Source organism: Scomber scombrus, chromosome 11 (genome assembly GCF_963691925.1).
Source record: "Scomber scombrus chromosome 11, fScoSco1.1, whole genome shotgun sequence".
Taxonomy (NCBI): Eukaryota; Metazoa; Chordata; class Actinopteri; order Scombriformes; family Scombridae; genus Scomber; species Scomber scombrus.
In genome coordinates this window covers 13,186,191-13,202,173 of record NC_084980.1, presented here as the reverse complement: position 1 = coordinate 13,202,173, position 15,983 = coordinate 13,186,191, and the positions used below count along the sequence as shown (strand labels likewise).

At 39.3% G+C, this 15,983-nt stretch overlaps 2 protein-coding genes across 6 annotated transcripts; both read left to right on the top strand.

The window, feature by feature from the left end:
* Positions 1–1,058: 1,058 nt before the first annotated feature.
* Positions 1,059–6,664, top strand: LOC133990400 (mitochondrial adenyl nucleotide antiporter SLC25A24-like). 2 transcript variants are annotated; one of them, XM_062428704.1, is made up of 10 exons: positions 1,059–1,420; positions 1,581–1,707; positions 1,858–1,927; positions 2,071–2,182; positions 3,240–3,398; positions 3,504–3,656; positions 3,746–3,853; positions 4,011–4,178; positions 4,372–4,522; positions 4,746–6,664. In XM_062428704.1, the coding sequence occupies exons 1-10, from the start codon at positions 1,241–1,243 to the stop codon at positions 4,925–4,927; spliced, it is 1,410 nt and encodes a 469-aa protein (XP_062284688.1). In that variant the 5' UTR covers positions 1,059–1,240; the 3' UTR covers positions 4,928–6,664. The 2 variants fall into 2 exon arrangements, with proteins under 2 accessions (XP_062284688.1, XP_062284687.1); XM_062428703.1 differs by having other exon boundaries at positions 1,840–1,927.
* Positions 6,665–7,410: 746 nt separating this feature from the next.
* On the top strand, positions 7,411–12,459 carry prkab2 (protein kinase, AMP-activated, beta 2 non-catalytic subunit). 4 transcript variants are annotated; one of them, XM_062428701.1, is made up of 8 exons: positions 7,411–7,496; positions 8,606–8,788; positions 8,954–9,111; positions 9,270–9,363; positions 9,655–9,769; positions 10,129–10,262; positions 10,373–10,441; positions 10,743–12,459. In XM_062428701.1, the coding sequence occupies exons 2-8, from the start codon at positions 8,630–8,632 to the stop codon at positions 10,818–10,820; spliced, it is 807 nt and encodes a 268-aa protein (XP_062284685.1). In that variant the 5' UTR covers positions 7,411–7,496; positions 8,606–8,629; the 3' UTR covers positions 10,821–12,459. The 4 variants fall into 4 exon arrangements, with proteins under 4 accessions (XP_062284685.1, XP_062284686.1, XP_062284684.1 ...); XM_062428702.1 differs by having other exon boundaries at positions 7,418–7,496; positions 8,609–8,788; XM_062428700.1 differs by having other exon boundaries at positions 7,418–7,649; positions 8,609–8,788.
* The last annotated feature ends 3,524 nt before the right edge of the window (positions 12,460–15,983 follow it).

The following is a 15,983-nucleotide window of genomic DNA, read 5'->3' as shown; positions in this document are numbered from 1 at the left end:
CTAGGTTTGATTCGCTGCAGCTGTGTGAAGAAAGAGAAATCGTGGTTGTAATGCCTCCCTACACACCAAACCCCTCAATCTAGCTGGAACTCATTCAAAACGCCCACTGACTGGGTGCTTTGTTTTTTTGTTTTTTTACATCAGCAACACTGAAATCATAGCATTAGTCCCATAAACACAGACGATACGTGTGAAAAGGAGTTCGTTATGTGATGAAATAAGTATATGACAACAGTGGTAAAGTCCTATCTATCTATCTATCTATCTATCTATCTATCTATCTATCTATCTATCTATCTATCTATCTATAAATACATACATACACGTCCACACAAGTACAGTAATAGAGAAGAAAAGAAGAAACTGTAATAATGCATCATTTTATAAGTAATCTTACTGTAATCTGAAAAGTGAGAAGGCTCCATCTGCCAGATACAATAAATGTAGAGAAACAAACCACATTACAACTGATTTCTGTCTGAAATGTAGCTGAGTAGGATAATAAGGTGCTATAAAGTAGAAATACCCCAAAAAAGTAAATAAATGTACCTTTCACCACAGCATCTAAAGGTCTACATGTATTTTCCTCAACAACACTATGGCCTCAGAAATGGCAACTTATTTGATAAAACATATCTGAGAGTCAGTATTCGTTTAGGGTCCAGGGGTCCCACACACAGGAGCCCCACATTCAGTGGCCCAGGGCATGCACCACCTTTACTGCGATGAAACAGCGCCCTCTGGTGACGACCAGCGGTGCCCAACAGACTCGACACTGTGTTTTAAATGACACGTCCGTGTAGATGAAGCGATAACATTTCCTCTACAATGCATCATCATATTGCACACATAATGAGGGTAAAATGACAGATGATGACGTTCACCATCAATAGCAACAGCTGCTGGAGTACATATACAGTTACATAATCCACGGATTATTTCAGCACTTTTCTATTTTACCATCTTTCCTGCTTTTCCGTAGAAAACATCGAATAGCTGCGCCGCATTCATAGCTCCTCCCCCGACCACTGCAGTTCCCCTGAAATAAATACTACGGAATACTCCTTTTCACGGGACAGTCTGCAACATTTAATAACTGGAAGACATATTTTCATCGCACATTTACGCGCACATCTGGATTTTAACGGGGTTTATTATTATGATTGTTGATATGGATTAAATGATCAGATCCTGACCACAGGGCGACTCGTTCAGACGCTCCTTACACATTAGCCCTACAATGTATCAGACGCTACGGACGCTTGTACTATCAAATGCCCGGTGCTGGGATGCTGACAGTGAGAGGACATATCAGGACCTGTTTGAGAGGCTTGATACCAATAAAGATGGGAAGGTGGATGTAGCAGAATTACGGGCGGGCCTCAAGGCGATGGGCATATTCCGCCAGGGTGCTGCACAGGTAAAAGTAAATGGGACCAGACCAGATCCTGGTTTGGCTCTTTTGCATGAAATTCCTCAGTAGTGTGTGTGAATGTCTGTCCGTCTGGGCTGTGTGAGTCACTCGAAAACTACTTGAGAAGGCAAATAAACCAAATCTATTTGTTATCTCCTTTCTGCAGAAAATTGTGTCGTCTGGTGACCAAAACAAAGATGGGAGTCTCGACTTCAAAGAGTTCACCAAATATCTGAAAGAGCACGAGAAGAAACTGAGGTTGACATTTAAAAGTCTGGACAGGAACAACGATGGTAAGAGACGAAGCATTGCAGAAATACTTGGCACACATAAGGACACATGGCAGTGAATATTTACAAAGTCACACACACTGTTTATACTACAGCATACAGAGTCTTAATGCAGATTTTTTTATGTCATGTCAGGACGCATTGATTCCACAGAGATCCAGCAGTCCCTTGGAGAGTTGGGCATGCATATCAGCACTGAGGATGCCCGGAAAATTTTACATAGGTTTGTCCCCAGTTCTATCCACTGAAGCAGTTCAAAATGATTGTTTGTGTGTAATTTAGAAGCTGTATGGTCACAGATATGCTCATTACGATGTAATACAACATAATATGTCAAGGTAAATAGATATTTATGTCTTTCCTTAGTATGGACATTGATGGCACTATGATGGTGGACTGGAACGAGTGGAGAGAACACTTCCTGTTGTGCCCTGCTCACAACCTGGAAGAGATCATACGTTACTGGAAACACTCCACGGTATGGGACATTTACATATAAACAGAAACGAATGCATTCTGTGGACACATACAGAGGCAACTGCAGTGGAATGAATCACATGTCGTCAAGTGCTCATGTGTTAGATATTATGGATTTTCTCAGCAGATTTGGCAGCTGCTTTGAAAGACTAGACTGTCCGAAATAATTAGGTCACAGAACTACAGCTTTCTCCTCCATTCCTTCTTAGAGCGAAGAAAAAGATGTCATTGACTAGTTTGTTACTTCTCCTGCTCAAGATATTTGCTCTGTCATGAGCAGTACATTACCTTTTTTAAGAGACAATGCATGCAAATGTTTCTAAATCTTCTGCAGTGCACATTTTTGGTATTTTAGATGACAAAACCAGAGAGAACCGCATTCTAATAAAGGTGTGAGATTAGTGACCACAGAACACATAAATAGCTGCATAAACCCATGTGATTTCTTATGCAGTTTCACTACTGTAAATTACATTTGCACCATGTATGTCACTAGTGCTTTTGGAAAAACATTGGGTATGTTTATCTGAAAGAGCCAAAGCATGCAAGACAAGGGCTCAGTCAGAGCAGTGATTATGCTTTCACAAACAGTTCTAGCTAAAGGATAAGAAGCTCAGGTCATTGTTTGTTAAAATAGTTCAACAATTAGGATTTTTTTAAAGCATTTTCTTCAAAGTATGGTGTTTTCTTTGTGCATGTTGTTGATTTGTTTTCTGTCTGGCTGACACCTTACATTCAAGTTTTTGTAAATGTGGCTCTCTCTGCCATGCACAGTTGGAAATTTGGCAAGTTACATCATCAGTTACACTAGACCTCAAAAGAAGAACTTCTAATAGGCTTGTGGATTTTTTTTTTGTTACTTGTCGTGACATCTACTTCCTGAGAGAAACACATTCTCAAAGCTGGTATGAACAATACACTTAAATATGTATTAGGACCATAAACAGGCCACTTAGTATGTATATGTTCAGCTTTAGTAATAGCAGTTGTGTTGTCAAACATGTATTAGTGTCCATAAATGAAAGTGATGTGAGAAAATGGGCTTATGTGCTCACCAGGTGCTGGACATAGGCGACAGTCTTGCCATCCCAGATGAATTCACTGAAGAGGAGAAGAGCTCAGGTGGCTGGTGGAAGCAGCTTGCTGCAGGTGCAATGGCAGGGGCTGTCTCTCGCACCGGTACTGCCCCTCTGGATAGAATGAAAGTCTTCATGCAGGTGAATAATGTGACAGAAAATGAGCAATTATATCATGTTAAGCTATATCCTCTTCCTTTTTAAGGAATGTTAAATATTATATGTTTGTGTATTTTTTTATTTCAGGTTCACTCCTCTAAGGTCAATAAAATAAGCCTGGCAGGGGGCTTCAAGCAGATGATTAAAGAGGGAGGCTTGACTTCACTCTGGAGGGGAAATGGAATCAATGTTTTAAAGATTGCACCTGAGACAGCAATCAAATTCATGTCATATGAACAAGTAAGGGACTGTGCCTCTGAAAAGACTATTTAACACAGTAATATGATGGTACTTATCACAGTACAAATATTTGTAATTTTCTGTTGCAGTATAAAAAATTGTTATCATCAGAGGGCGAAAAAATTGAGACACACAAGAGGTTCATGGCAGGCTCGCTGGCTGGAGCCACAGCACAAACGGCCATCTACCCCATGGAGGTACAACTGCACTACTGTTTCATCATCTCAGTCGGGGGATGTATTAAAATAAACTGACAAGCTATTTTAAGATGACTCAGAAACTTTAAGATACCACAGAAATCAAAAGAAAGTGTTCAGTTTTTCTTCTTTTGGGTTTTTCTGGGTACTTTTTAAGGTGTTGAAGACAAGACTGACACTACGGAAAACCGGCCAGTATTCAGGAATGTTTGATTGTGCCAAGACAATCCTGAAGAAGGAGGGCATCACGGCTTTCTACAAGGGCTACATTCCAAACTTACTGGGCATCATTCCCTATGCTGGGATAGACCTTGCTGTTTACGAGGTATGCAGACTTTGTGATATATGCTGCCCCTCCAGTGTTATTTTACAAATGAGTGCACTTTGCTAAATTACTTCATTTGCTTGATTGTGTGATCATAGATTGCAGAACTGTTTTAAATTTAATCAGAGAAATAGATTTTTGTGCTATGCTAATTGTCTTTTCATCCTCTCACCACTTCTCTGCTGTATCTCAGACTCTGAAGAACACCTGGTTGTCATACCACCCCAAAGACTCAGCTAACCCGGGAATTTTGGTGTTGCTCGGCTGCGGGACCATCTCTAGTACCTGTGGACAGCTGGCCAGCTATCCACTCGCACTTGTACGCACACGGATGCAGGCACAAGGTAAACTCCGTCATTTGGTAATAGTGATGACAAAACTTACATGTCATGTAATTACACAGTGCATGATCATTTTTAATGATAGGATAGATGTTCATAAGGAGGAACACTCTATCAAAAGAAATGTAGATAACACCCTTGTTTGACATTCAAAAAACACATTCCAGATTTTTAAAATAAAAAGCATGCTTTTAGATTCACTTCTTCCCTGTCTTTTTTTCTTCAGCGTCCCTAGATGCATCAGACCAGCCCTCCATGAGCTCTCTGATGAAGAAGATTGTAGCCAAAGATGGCTTTTTCGGACTCTATCGGGGCATCCTGCCAAATTTCATGAAAGTCATTCCTGCTGTCAGCATTAGCTATGTGGTTTACGAGTACATGAAGACTGGTTTGGGAATCTCTAAATGATACCACAAGCCATGAGAAAAAACACGTACTGTATTTGTCAGACTTGACAGTTTTTGCCTGAAATGACTCGAAAAGAATAGACAGACATCAACACTTACAGGGCATGACTTCCACCAGCTGGCACAGGAATTCAGCAGATGGAAAACTGTATGTATCCCACTAAAGGCGGTCTGTCAGTAGCTAAAACATTATCAGTTGAGGTAAGCATGCTTTAGATTATCATTCTACTGTAAAGAAATGCACTCCCCATATTTACACATTGTCCTAAACAATGCTTGACACAAAGACAAAACTGCATATGAATACAAACACAAAAATGAAAAATCATAAAACATGACGGTCACATAGTATATATCCCTCAGTTATTCCTTAAATCCCCCCAAAAAATAGTTTATTGCAGCACACTGTGCTTTTTGTTCACAAAGGAAATATGTTACCAGCTTATCCCACAGAGACACAGCAAAGGTCTCTGTTAAACCCTTAAAGAGAAAAAAACAACACTTGCCAGTTACATTCTGAGGTAATTTAACACTTTTCAAAGTTGTGAACACCTGCCCTACAGCCAAATCAACTCTATGTTTAGACAAACTGCACTCCAATCACCAGCTGTCCACTAAAAATAACTGGCCCTGAAAAATCAATACGTGTTAACACTGGAATACTTCCTACACACAGACACACACACAATGTACAATGTGATAAATCACTCTTTTATTTGAGAATCATTTAAATGTGCCTTACTGCCATTCAATGGGAGCCTTATGTATGTATGCCATAAGCAGATATGTTTTTTACTATATATATACTGTATTTATTTACTGTGTATATATATAAATATTTCTGTTTGCAGCTGCCATTATTTATGGGTTGTAATGATGGATACCACTTCATAACTACTTTATATTTTTAAGAAGACAGTAGTAACTTGTCATCTGACTGCAGTACCTGCAAGTTGTTTTTGTATTGTCCCAGTCCTCATTTCAACACATCCAGACACCCCACCCCAAACACATACATTACACACACACACACACACACACACACACACACACACACACACACACACACACACACACACACACACACACACACACACACACACACACACACACACAGGATCCTGTTACATTCAACATTTTTGTTACTTGTTCTTTGAAACAGCCCTGTGGTGGAGATGTTTTGTTTTTATCTACCACAGACAATCAAGTTTTTATCATTGTTAATTACACTCATGTGAATATTAAGAAACTAAAACTTGTGTCAATTTAATCAATGTTAACTTGAACATGCTGTAACAAATTTAACGTTGTCTTTGGTGGACGGCTTACTTGAGAGCAGTGGTTCAGTGGTGTTGAGTTTAGTCCTTCAGAGTGGGGATTACTGGTTGAACAACTCTTGAGATGTGTTAATGACTCCACCTAGTCGTCAATAAAAACACATTGACACATTACAGGATTGAAACTTGATTTACTGCTGTGTGCGTGCGTGCGTGTGTGTGTGTATCAGTAGAGTAAGTAAACCAGAGTATAAAAGTAAAGGAACCTTTCAGACATTTTAAGATATACAAAAATAATATTTGAATATGCAAATATTGTTCATTTAAAAAAATGTAACTACTGGACACATAACGTCTCTGCTATCCTTGTCCTTGTCTAAGCTGCACGCTGGACCACAGTTGGCGCCAAGCTAGTTATGATATCACAAATCTCTCAGTTTCCACTTTCAATTGATGAATGTGAAAACAGCCTCCTAGTGTCAGATGTCCACATACATCATTCTGGACAGTGAATGTAAAACTGACGGAACAAAAATAAGATACTGAATGGAGGCGGACTAAGAGCTTTACCATATCTGTTTCGGGAATTTAGTTGAATTTTAATTCTATAATATTGGTCGACAAAATTGATGCGTAAGAGAAAGAGACAAATAGAGGTGAAATGGACAACATGAGATTATGAACAGAGACTATTTCTTTTTATACATCAGTATCAGTCGATATTATGACTTTTACTTAATTAATTATTCAAATGGTTCTAATTATATATTAAGAAAATAATAATATACAGCATGCTTACATCACATCATCTGTAGCAGAGGGTGTTGCGTCTGATGATATAGAATTATACATTAATAATAATATACATGAACAATATGTTACAGCACTGTTAGGATGGTGAGGCCAGTCCAGTTTTAGACAAGCAATCAAAAATAATTTGCTAGATTAACGCAGAGTAGCCAAATATCTAACCTATCTGCTACAATTAGCATTTTAATCATGCACATGTTGTATTTTGGATATCTGGATATCTGTACTATAGCTCTAAAATGTTTACACAGGCTGCGTCCTCCCTACGGTCCTTCACCCTCCTGAGCATAGGCTTTTTCACATGCAGTCTATGCTCCTGTGAAAAATGTTGTCATTAGTTTTGTCCCGAGACGCACGCCGTAGCACCGCCTCGCTGCAGCCTTTGGGAGAGAGAGAGGGGGCACCTCCACTAAAAACAAAAACTACATAAACATATCAGCTGGTGGCAGTGAGTGTGTTTGCTCTATCGCAACTTCATGCTGAGTAAGTATAGTTTTCGTCGTGTTGTCATAATCGACACCGACGTCGTTAATAAGACAAACAGCGTGTGAGTTATTAGAAAGTGACAGCTAGCAACAGCTAAATATTCTCCTGTCAAAGTGATCTGAGCTGAGCTACCGAGGCGGGGACACTGTGGTAGGTTGTATAGCAGGATATATGCTCTCTGCTAAAGTGTCGTATATTCTGTGAACGTTGATTGCTAACCGGTAGCTTCATAGGTTCATTGGTTGATAAGCAGCCAGCCGGTGGGTGTTGTGTTTGTCTGACCGGATGATTACATTAACGTTAAGCGGCTGCACAGTCTCCCCGGGACAAGTCCAGGTTCACAGCTACGAGCCATTTTCTCAACCCTGCTAATATCTGAGGCGGTCTAGTCTACCGGAAAGCCTTTTAGCTTTCCCGTTAAGCCAGTCAAGCTTTTAGGAGAACTACAATAATTACCTGTTCCCAGTGCTATGACAGTCATGTACTGTAATATAATGACATGTTATAAAAAGACTGTACATGAGTGGCACAAACTGGCTATTATTCACTATAATTGATTTTGTCTTATTACCGATACTCTATTATCAATGGTATTTCAAGGGTTTGCATTGATTGCATTGGTTTTGCATTCATTTAAAGCTGCAACAACGAATGAATTAATAAATATATAGTGGGATGTTTCATGGTTTCAGGTTGTCACTTTTGAGAATTTTCAGCTCTTTCTCGTCTTACATATTAGTAAATTGAATATCTTCCGGTTTTGGATTGTTAGTTTGATAAAATAAGGCTTTGAATTCTTTAAAAAAAGGAACTATGTAAAATATTCAACATAAAAGTTGCCATACATTTTTATCTGGAGTCCTTTGGCAGGTCCCAATTAAATGACATTTCCTTGGACAAGAAATTGTGATGGGCTTTTTTCACATTTATTTTGATGTTTTATACACCAAAGTGATATATCGAACGTAAAAAAAAGAATCTGAATATTAATCAGTGATTCAATAGTTGTTAGTTGCAGGCTTACAGGAAAATAAGCAAATGACCAACAAAACATCAGTTCAGGCAACTTCTCTAATATCATCAATCATCAATTATTTTCTTTCCAGCAGCACTATAAATAGTGTGACATTATGGGCAACACAAGCGACCGAGTGTCGGGAGATCGCCATGGCGCCAAGGCCCACCGCTCAGACAGCAGCGGCAGTCACAAAGACCAAGAACACAGCAGTAAGATGGTGGACAGCACAGATGACCCCAACATCTTTAACACCCATGGGTCAGAGTCCAAGGTACAGAATCCACAAGACTACTATTCAGAAAAGTGACTAATGACTAAAGACGCTGTATTTCTTACTCTTTGTTTTGGTTTTTTCACACAGATAGAAGTAAAGAGTCAAATTAGAAACATGTGAAATTCTGAATGAGCTTTTACTCAATTTCTACTTTACATCCAGGCGACAGGAGAGAAAGAATTCACCCCAGATCTGGATGACCTGGTGAAAACTGGTCCTCAGGCTCGACCCACTGTCATCCGCTGGGCCGGAGGGGGGAAGGAGGTCTACATAGCAGGTTCCTTTAATAACTGGAACACCAAGATACCACTAAATAAAAGGTGAACACAATTATTTAGCATTCAGCATGTCACTGATGTGCATATACTTTCTCATGCTAATTATCACACATTAGCTCCAGTCTCATTTTACAGTAGAGTTTCCACACATAGAACAGCCTGGCGTTGCAGTGATAGACTTTTTCTTCTTCTCTCCAAAGCCATAATGACTTTGTAGCAATCCTGGACTTGCCTGAAGGAGAGCACCAGTACAAGTTTTTTGTAGATGGACAGTGGGTCCATGATTCTTCAGAGGTACATCAATATCATTTTATTATCACTTCATGTTACCAGTGTAAAAACTCTAAGTATTTTCTATGCTTCCGTAGAGGATTCTGATTCAAGGAATTTAACACTGAAGAAACATATGAAACTTTGCTTTGTGCTATTTAAAAGCATTCAGTCACTCACAGTTACTGTGTAAAAGTAGCTGCACTCACTGTTAGCTAAGCCTGTTTAAAGCCCAGAGAAATGTGTGCAGAGCGTTACAAATAATAATTATAAAAATGCTCGATTATCACCTCTGGGACCATTTCTCTCTTGCAGCCGGTGGTAACCAGCCAGCTCGGTACCATCAACAACCTGATCCAGGTGAAGAAGTCTGACTTTGAGGTGTTCGATGCCCTGCAGGTTGACTCTCTGGAGTGCTCAGACACATCAGGTCAGCTTGCATCCCGACTGATTGTCTTATTTCATTCCAATTTTCAATTATACAACCAAATTTCAGCAGCTAATATCAATTGTTATTGGAAAAGTGTTATTATGTTTCAATACGTGTCACATAAATAGACCTTAGCAGTTTGGAAATGTCTGTAAAATCCGATGGAAACAACTCAAAACCACTGCTTATCGGTCCAGGTACATATAGACCCTAATTCAATGTCATTTCATATTCATTTGAATATGTGTAGTTTTTATTGATTATTATAGTTATAAACTAGCCAGCAGCTATCAGCTTACTTATATCATATAATGACAAATGCTAACAAAGTGGATAACATGACTGTTGTATCATCACAGATCTGTCCAGCTCCCCTCCAGGTCCATACGGACAGGAGCAGTACGTCTTCAGACCTGAGGAGCATTTCAAGGCCCCGCCAATACTCCCCCCTCACCTCCTTCAAGTCATACTCAACAAGGACACCAACATTTCTGTGAGTCTCTCTGTCTTTCTCCTTCGCATCTCTCCACCTACATTACTTTGCTATATATTCCTCAGACATGATTTGTCATTGTTGTTGTGTTTCTCTCATTCTCTTTGCAGTGTGACCCTGCCCTGCTGCCGGAACCCAACCACGTCATGCTGAATCACCTGTACGCCCTCTCAATAAAGGTAAGAAACACTTTTCCAATTCTCCATTCTCCATATCTCCCGCTAGAGCTTTATTGAATATAAATCCCCGAGCACTCAGATTTGGTAGTGAGGTTAAATCTCTTTCACCACTAAGCTACAAACATTACCAGCAAACTTGAACCGGTGTCCAACAAACTTCGATTAAAGTGACTAACTTGTGTTTTAAAATCACATTTTCATTGTTCTCTGTGATGCTGGGTGGACCAGTTAGCACTTTCTTCTTTGCCCCGTGGCTTATCTAATGGCAGCCTGTTTATGTGTTTTGTTTGTTTCTGTGTAGGATGGAGTGATGGTGCTGAGCGCGACTCACCGATATAAGAAGAAATACGTCACATCTCTGCTTTACAAGCCTATTTAAACGTCACCTCGGGTGCTCCACAGTGCTTTTAGAGAGCGGCATGTTTTGTTTTTTTTGTTTTGTTTGTATCACACCACATTTAGCCAAATCTTGCACTGAAACAAGTTTACAGGCGAGTTGAACGTCAGCGGCTGTGACTGTGGCTTGGTTTTAAAAAGGTTGCACTTCTGTCTACATAGGGCATTTTTTGCGTATGTACCTATAACATCTACAGACAGATAAGAGACTGACAGAATCACTGTGTGTGAGTGTTTGCTGCACCTTATGCATGTCGGTGTGTTAAAAATTGAGAGAAAATGAAGAGGCACAGTGAGGCAGCACAGACCTGTCGTATGCTGCATTGACTGATATTTCATTCATGGTTCCTTTTAAAGGAAGCTGTCATTTTGTGAGGGATTTTTGAGTGTTACTGGTGATTTTAAAAGTGTTCTTGAGCTGACTCAATTAAGTTTTTAACAAATTGACTTGATGTAATTTTGGGCTGTAGTGCATGCATGCAGAATAAGAGAGTGACTTAATCCAGCCCACAGTCAGGGTTTAGGTACTGAAGAGAGCAGTAGACTTGCTTGAACGTTTAAGTGCAGAAACCTCAAGGTAGACTCAGACTCATGATGTCTGTGCTTGTTGAGGAGGCAGCAGCGAACAACTTCTCATGTTACAGATTATGTTGTTTCTTCAAAGTTATTTTCTAAACATGTTGTTGGTCAAAGGTCGCTGTTTGGTTCTGCTGTTGCCATTATCTTTTCATAACGTTGCGAGCACTTTACCATCCTGTGAGCAGGAGTGTTGATATAAGCTTTAACTATGCAGCCTGACAACTCTTGTACTGTAGCTTCTCTGGATTGTAGAATCTGATTTGTGCTCATTCATTTTTAGATATTCAGACCTTGCAGTGCTTTATACGTGTGTGTGTGTGTGTGTGTGTGTGTGTGTGTGTGTGTGTGTGTGTGTGTGTGTGTGTGTGTGTGTGTGTGTGTGTGTGCGCGCGCACGTGCGTGTATGTGTGTGTGCAGTGTGCATGTGTTGAGTTTGTATTTATCAAACTGGAATGTATTGTATTTATCGATTATTAGTATCGTCATGCACAAATGTGCGTACACTCAGACAGCTTCAACTTGCTGCTTTGCATGTATTGAATGTCTGTAACAGATCTGACGTACTGCAGATGAATTGACAGGGCTATAAGGGCGAATTTAAAGTTGTACAATCTTTGCTCGTGTGTGTTGTTTATAACTATTTAAGCTAATCTGTGTTTTGAGGTACAGTGGCTTTGAGACATGTGAAAGTTATTTTTTTCTCACTCGTCAGTCTTGATGTTTAATGCTCTGCAGTTACAGTTCAGTATATACCCACAGTTGATATTCTACAGAAATGTAAAAAGGAGCTTTTATAAATCCATTTAGCGTTTAACGAGACGCTCTGAAAGTATTTTGTGAAAGTGGAGCCTTGCCATGAAGTGCAAGACTTGCAGACATGATAACGGAGAACTGACAAGCGTCGTGGTGTAAAGGCTAAAACCAAAACTTGAATTTTACAACCGTTTCATGAATGTTTTAAAAATGCTTTGCAAAGTAAATAAGTGTGATTCACTGTACAAGGTTTAACTTGTTTGCAAATAAAGAGAACAGGCTGTTCCTGGTATCTGTCTTTTTGTCCTTTTTTTTCTTTCTGGTGCAAGTAGCCTTTATTCTGTATTTGGGATAAAAACACACCTTTTATGTTCTTGTACAAGTTTCAAAGTTGTATAAGTTTATTGAACCCAGGGGCTGATGCAAACATACATTTTGGATGTTTGATGTATTTGTCCTGTTGCTTACCTTAGTCCTGGAGAAATGATACTCTTTGTTTAATACATGGACGTAGTTGACAAGTGGAATTAAACTTGAAACTTTCTGGAGCAAGTAGCCCTGAATTCAGGGGTAAAGACACTTTCATACACCACCAATCAAGTCTAGTACTCCTTTAGGTATATAAAACAAAAGTAAACTGCACACAAGGTTTTTTAAATGTTTTATTCAATATTTCCCAAAATCGTTCATTGATAATACTTTGGCCAACACAACACACTTAACTGTCATCAGAGACAGGATCCGTATGAGTCCTGTATCGGCTTTCTAGTTCGTTATGCAAAACAAAGCTGCTTTCCAATCACATAAAAGCTGCACCAATCAGATAGCATTATATACATACGCAACTCAGGACAAACAGTTAGTCGTTTCAAATTCCCTTCTTAATAGCAAAAAGCGATAAGGCTTTGTTTACGCTCCGACAAGGTGCTGTGTAGATCTAACGTTTCACAATCTTTAAAGTCATTGGCTTTTTTTTTTTTAAAACAGTAGACAATTCAAAACTTTTCCCTTTAACATATTTAATTTCAACAGGACTTTTCTAACTTTGAACCTATTGAAATACTTGGCAACTTTTGTCTTTTTCTTCAGACTTGAGCGCAAACAAAACCTAACTTGGCAGATCTCAGGTAGACAAGCGCTAGTTCAAGGCCATTTCTATCACCGAGAGCAGATCAAAGCTCTCAAGCTAAATGTAAAGGCAAGCGAAGCAACATTAATCAGAGCGTTTGTTATAGGTAAACAATATTTTGATCAATGACTTAAATATCATAAAGGCATAGTTTGTGATTTCTTATCGGACACAGCCTATGTGACTAATTGATTCAAAGTGATGTCCTCTAACATACTCTGCATATAAATCATACATTGCAGGAGGTGAATGTGGCAAACACACTTGAGATACAATGATGTTTAACATCAAAATAAAACATATAAAGTTATTGCACAGCTACCCAGATATTCAACTTTGCAAAAAGCAAATGTTGGATGTTTATGCACACGCACACACATGCGCGCACACACTCACACTCACACACCAAAGTTCATACAGGAGAAGCAGGTTATTTACAGCATAAAATGGCAAATGTACAGCAAAAAACACATCAAACCAAATGTGAAGTTGGCCTGTTATAAGTGAGTGAATTACAGAACAATGATCCCACCAGTAGCCTGCCAAAGTTTGTATCATCTCTAAGAACTTGATAACCTATATTGCCATTGCCGTGGGAATGCTGAGAGACAAGAGAAATAACATAAGGACATAATAGCATATGGCCTTTTGAGAAAATACACTTGTATTTTGGTCCTAAAAAGGAAATCATTTCCGTCGCAAAATTTGAAATAAACCAAACCAACTGTCTAACGGTTACCGTCTCTGTGGTTCTATTAACAAACGTCAACTCTGTCTCCTTATGGTCTGATCAGACCCGGGTTTTGTCATTCGCATGGAGAAGGCAAGTCAAAGTGAAGTGAAGAGTTCAAAGTTCAAACTTTGGCAAGTATTGGCAATCCCCCTGTTCCATAAGTTTGATTTTTACAATCGCTGTCATGCATCCACACTCCAAAAGAAAAGTACAATCATTAAAAGAAAACTTCAGTATTTTTCAACTTGGATCCTATTTTCCCATCTTTTGGTGTCTAAGTGACCAATGGAGACAACAGTGTTTGAATTTGGTCCAGTATTGACTGAGAGTGCTGCATCCAGCAGCTGCAAAACGGGCTGAAATGTTATCCAACATGGCAAAAGTGCCCTATTAATGTACATCTAACCAAGTCCAGCTCAAGGAGAAGTTTTGCTCTGAAATCTTGCAATTCGTTCTCGAAATCGGCTAAATATTCAGCCGTGACTTTGAAAATCTTTTGGATAACACTAAATTACCCTTTCTGTACTGCAGCGCAACAAACTCCTCCAGGCACTCCTCTCTCCAACTCTGTCATAGCTTAATATTTAGCTGATTTTGAAAACAGCTCCTTCTCCTTGAGTGAGACTTGGTTAGACACATCAACAAACAAACTGGATCAAATGAAAGGTAAAAAAAAAACCATTTTATTCCTGTTTGAGTGTCCTTTCCACTGATAATAGCAGCCTGAGCCTGTCAGTGGCAAAAACAAGCACTTTTTTGTGGACGTAAAGCCTGTTTTGTGGCTGTTGGCTGCAGCACTCTTGCTCAATACTCAACCAATTTTACAAGTTGTTGTCCACATTAGTCACATAGACACAAAAAGATGGGAAAATAGGGTCCAGGTTGAAAAATACTGAAATCTCCCTTTAACACCGATGTCCTGACATTTGAGTGTGACTAATAATCCAGTGTCAGGCAGAGAAATAACAATAAACCGGTGCAGCATGATCATTCAAGAAACAACATTATTGCACATGCTCGTATGAGAACTCCTACAGAGGAGCTTGAATACGCGTGTTTAGCCTGGTTCCATTTGAGCACTTGACCCTCTTTTCTTTTTACACATTGCAGCACAAATCTAGCTTAGAAATCACAACTGACCAAATAGAAAGTGACCTTAAAAATTTAATTGACTCATCCGTCTTCCATATCTGACTTCCAAGTCAGTGTTTCGATGCAACAAAAAAAAAGCATCTTTAGGACCTAAAAGAGGAGGCTTGTGACAAAAATGGAACCTTCGTATGGCTTTTGTTTGGCTATTCATAACCCTTGGCTGATAGCTAACAAACCATTCATGAGCTTCCTCCTACAAATACTGTACAGAACAGCAAGTACACGACTACTCAGCAGTGATCACCTACCTACTCTACATTCCTCCACTGTGTTTAGTGATACATTGTGGGTGTCATTGTTCTTTGCATTGCATTTGCAAAAAAAAAAAAAAAAAAACTTCCTCGTTTAATAAAAGCGCCACGAAAAGTTAACTTGCACTTCTGTGGCAGTCAGAGTTAAGGGATTTCTTGTCTTTGAGTGAACTGTGCTCGATCACACATACTGTATGTGTGTACGTGTGTGCAGAATTCCTCTCACAAGCCACGATTTAACATACAAAAACAATCTTATTCTGTCCACAGGCTGTCTGGCTCTCAGAAGAAGATACTCTTAGACACAGATCTGGGTAAAACCTTCTGTTTTAACCCAGCAGAAAATATTTACAGTCAGATTTGTGTTTTAGAAATTTCTTAATTTTCCTTTGTTTGTTCTGAAAATGTCTGTAAAGTTTCACCCTGCAATCAAGATGACTTCACAAAAATTTACTGAAACCAGATTGAGAGCCTACACCTGGTCTGAGATCAGAGTCTAGGAGCAGCTTCTACGAGCTCCATCAGTAGGACGCACGTCACTGAAACCAC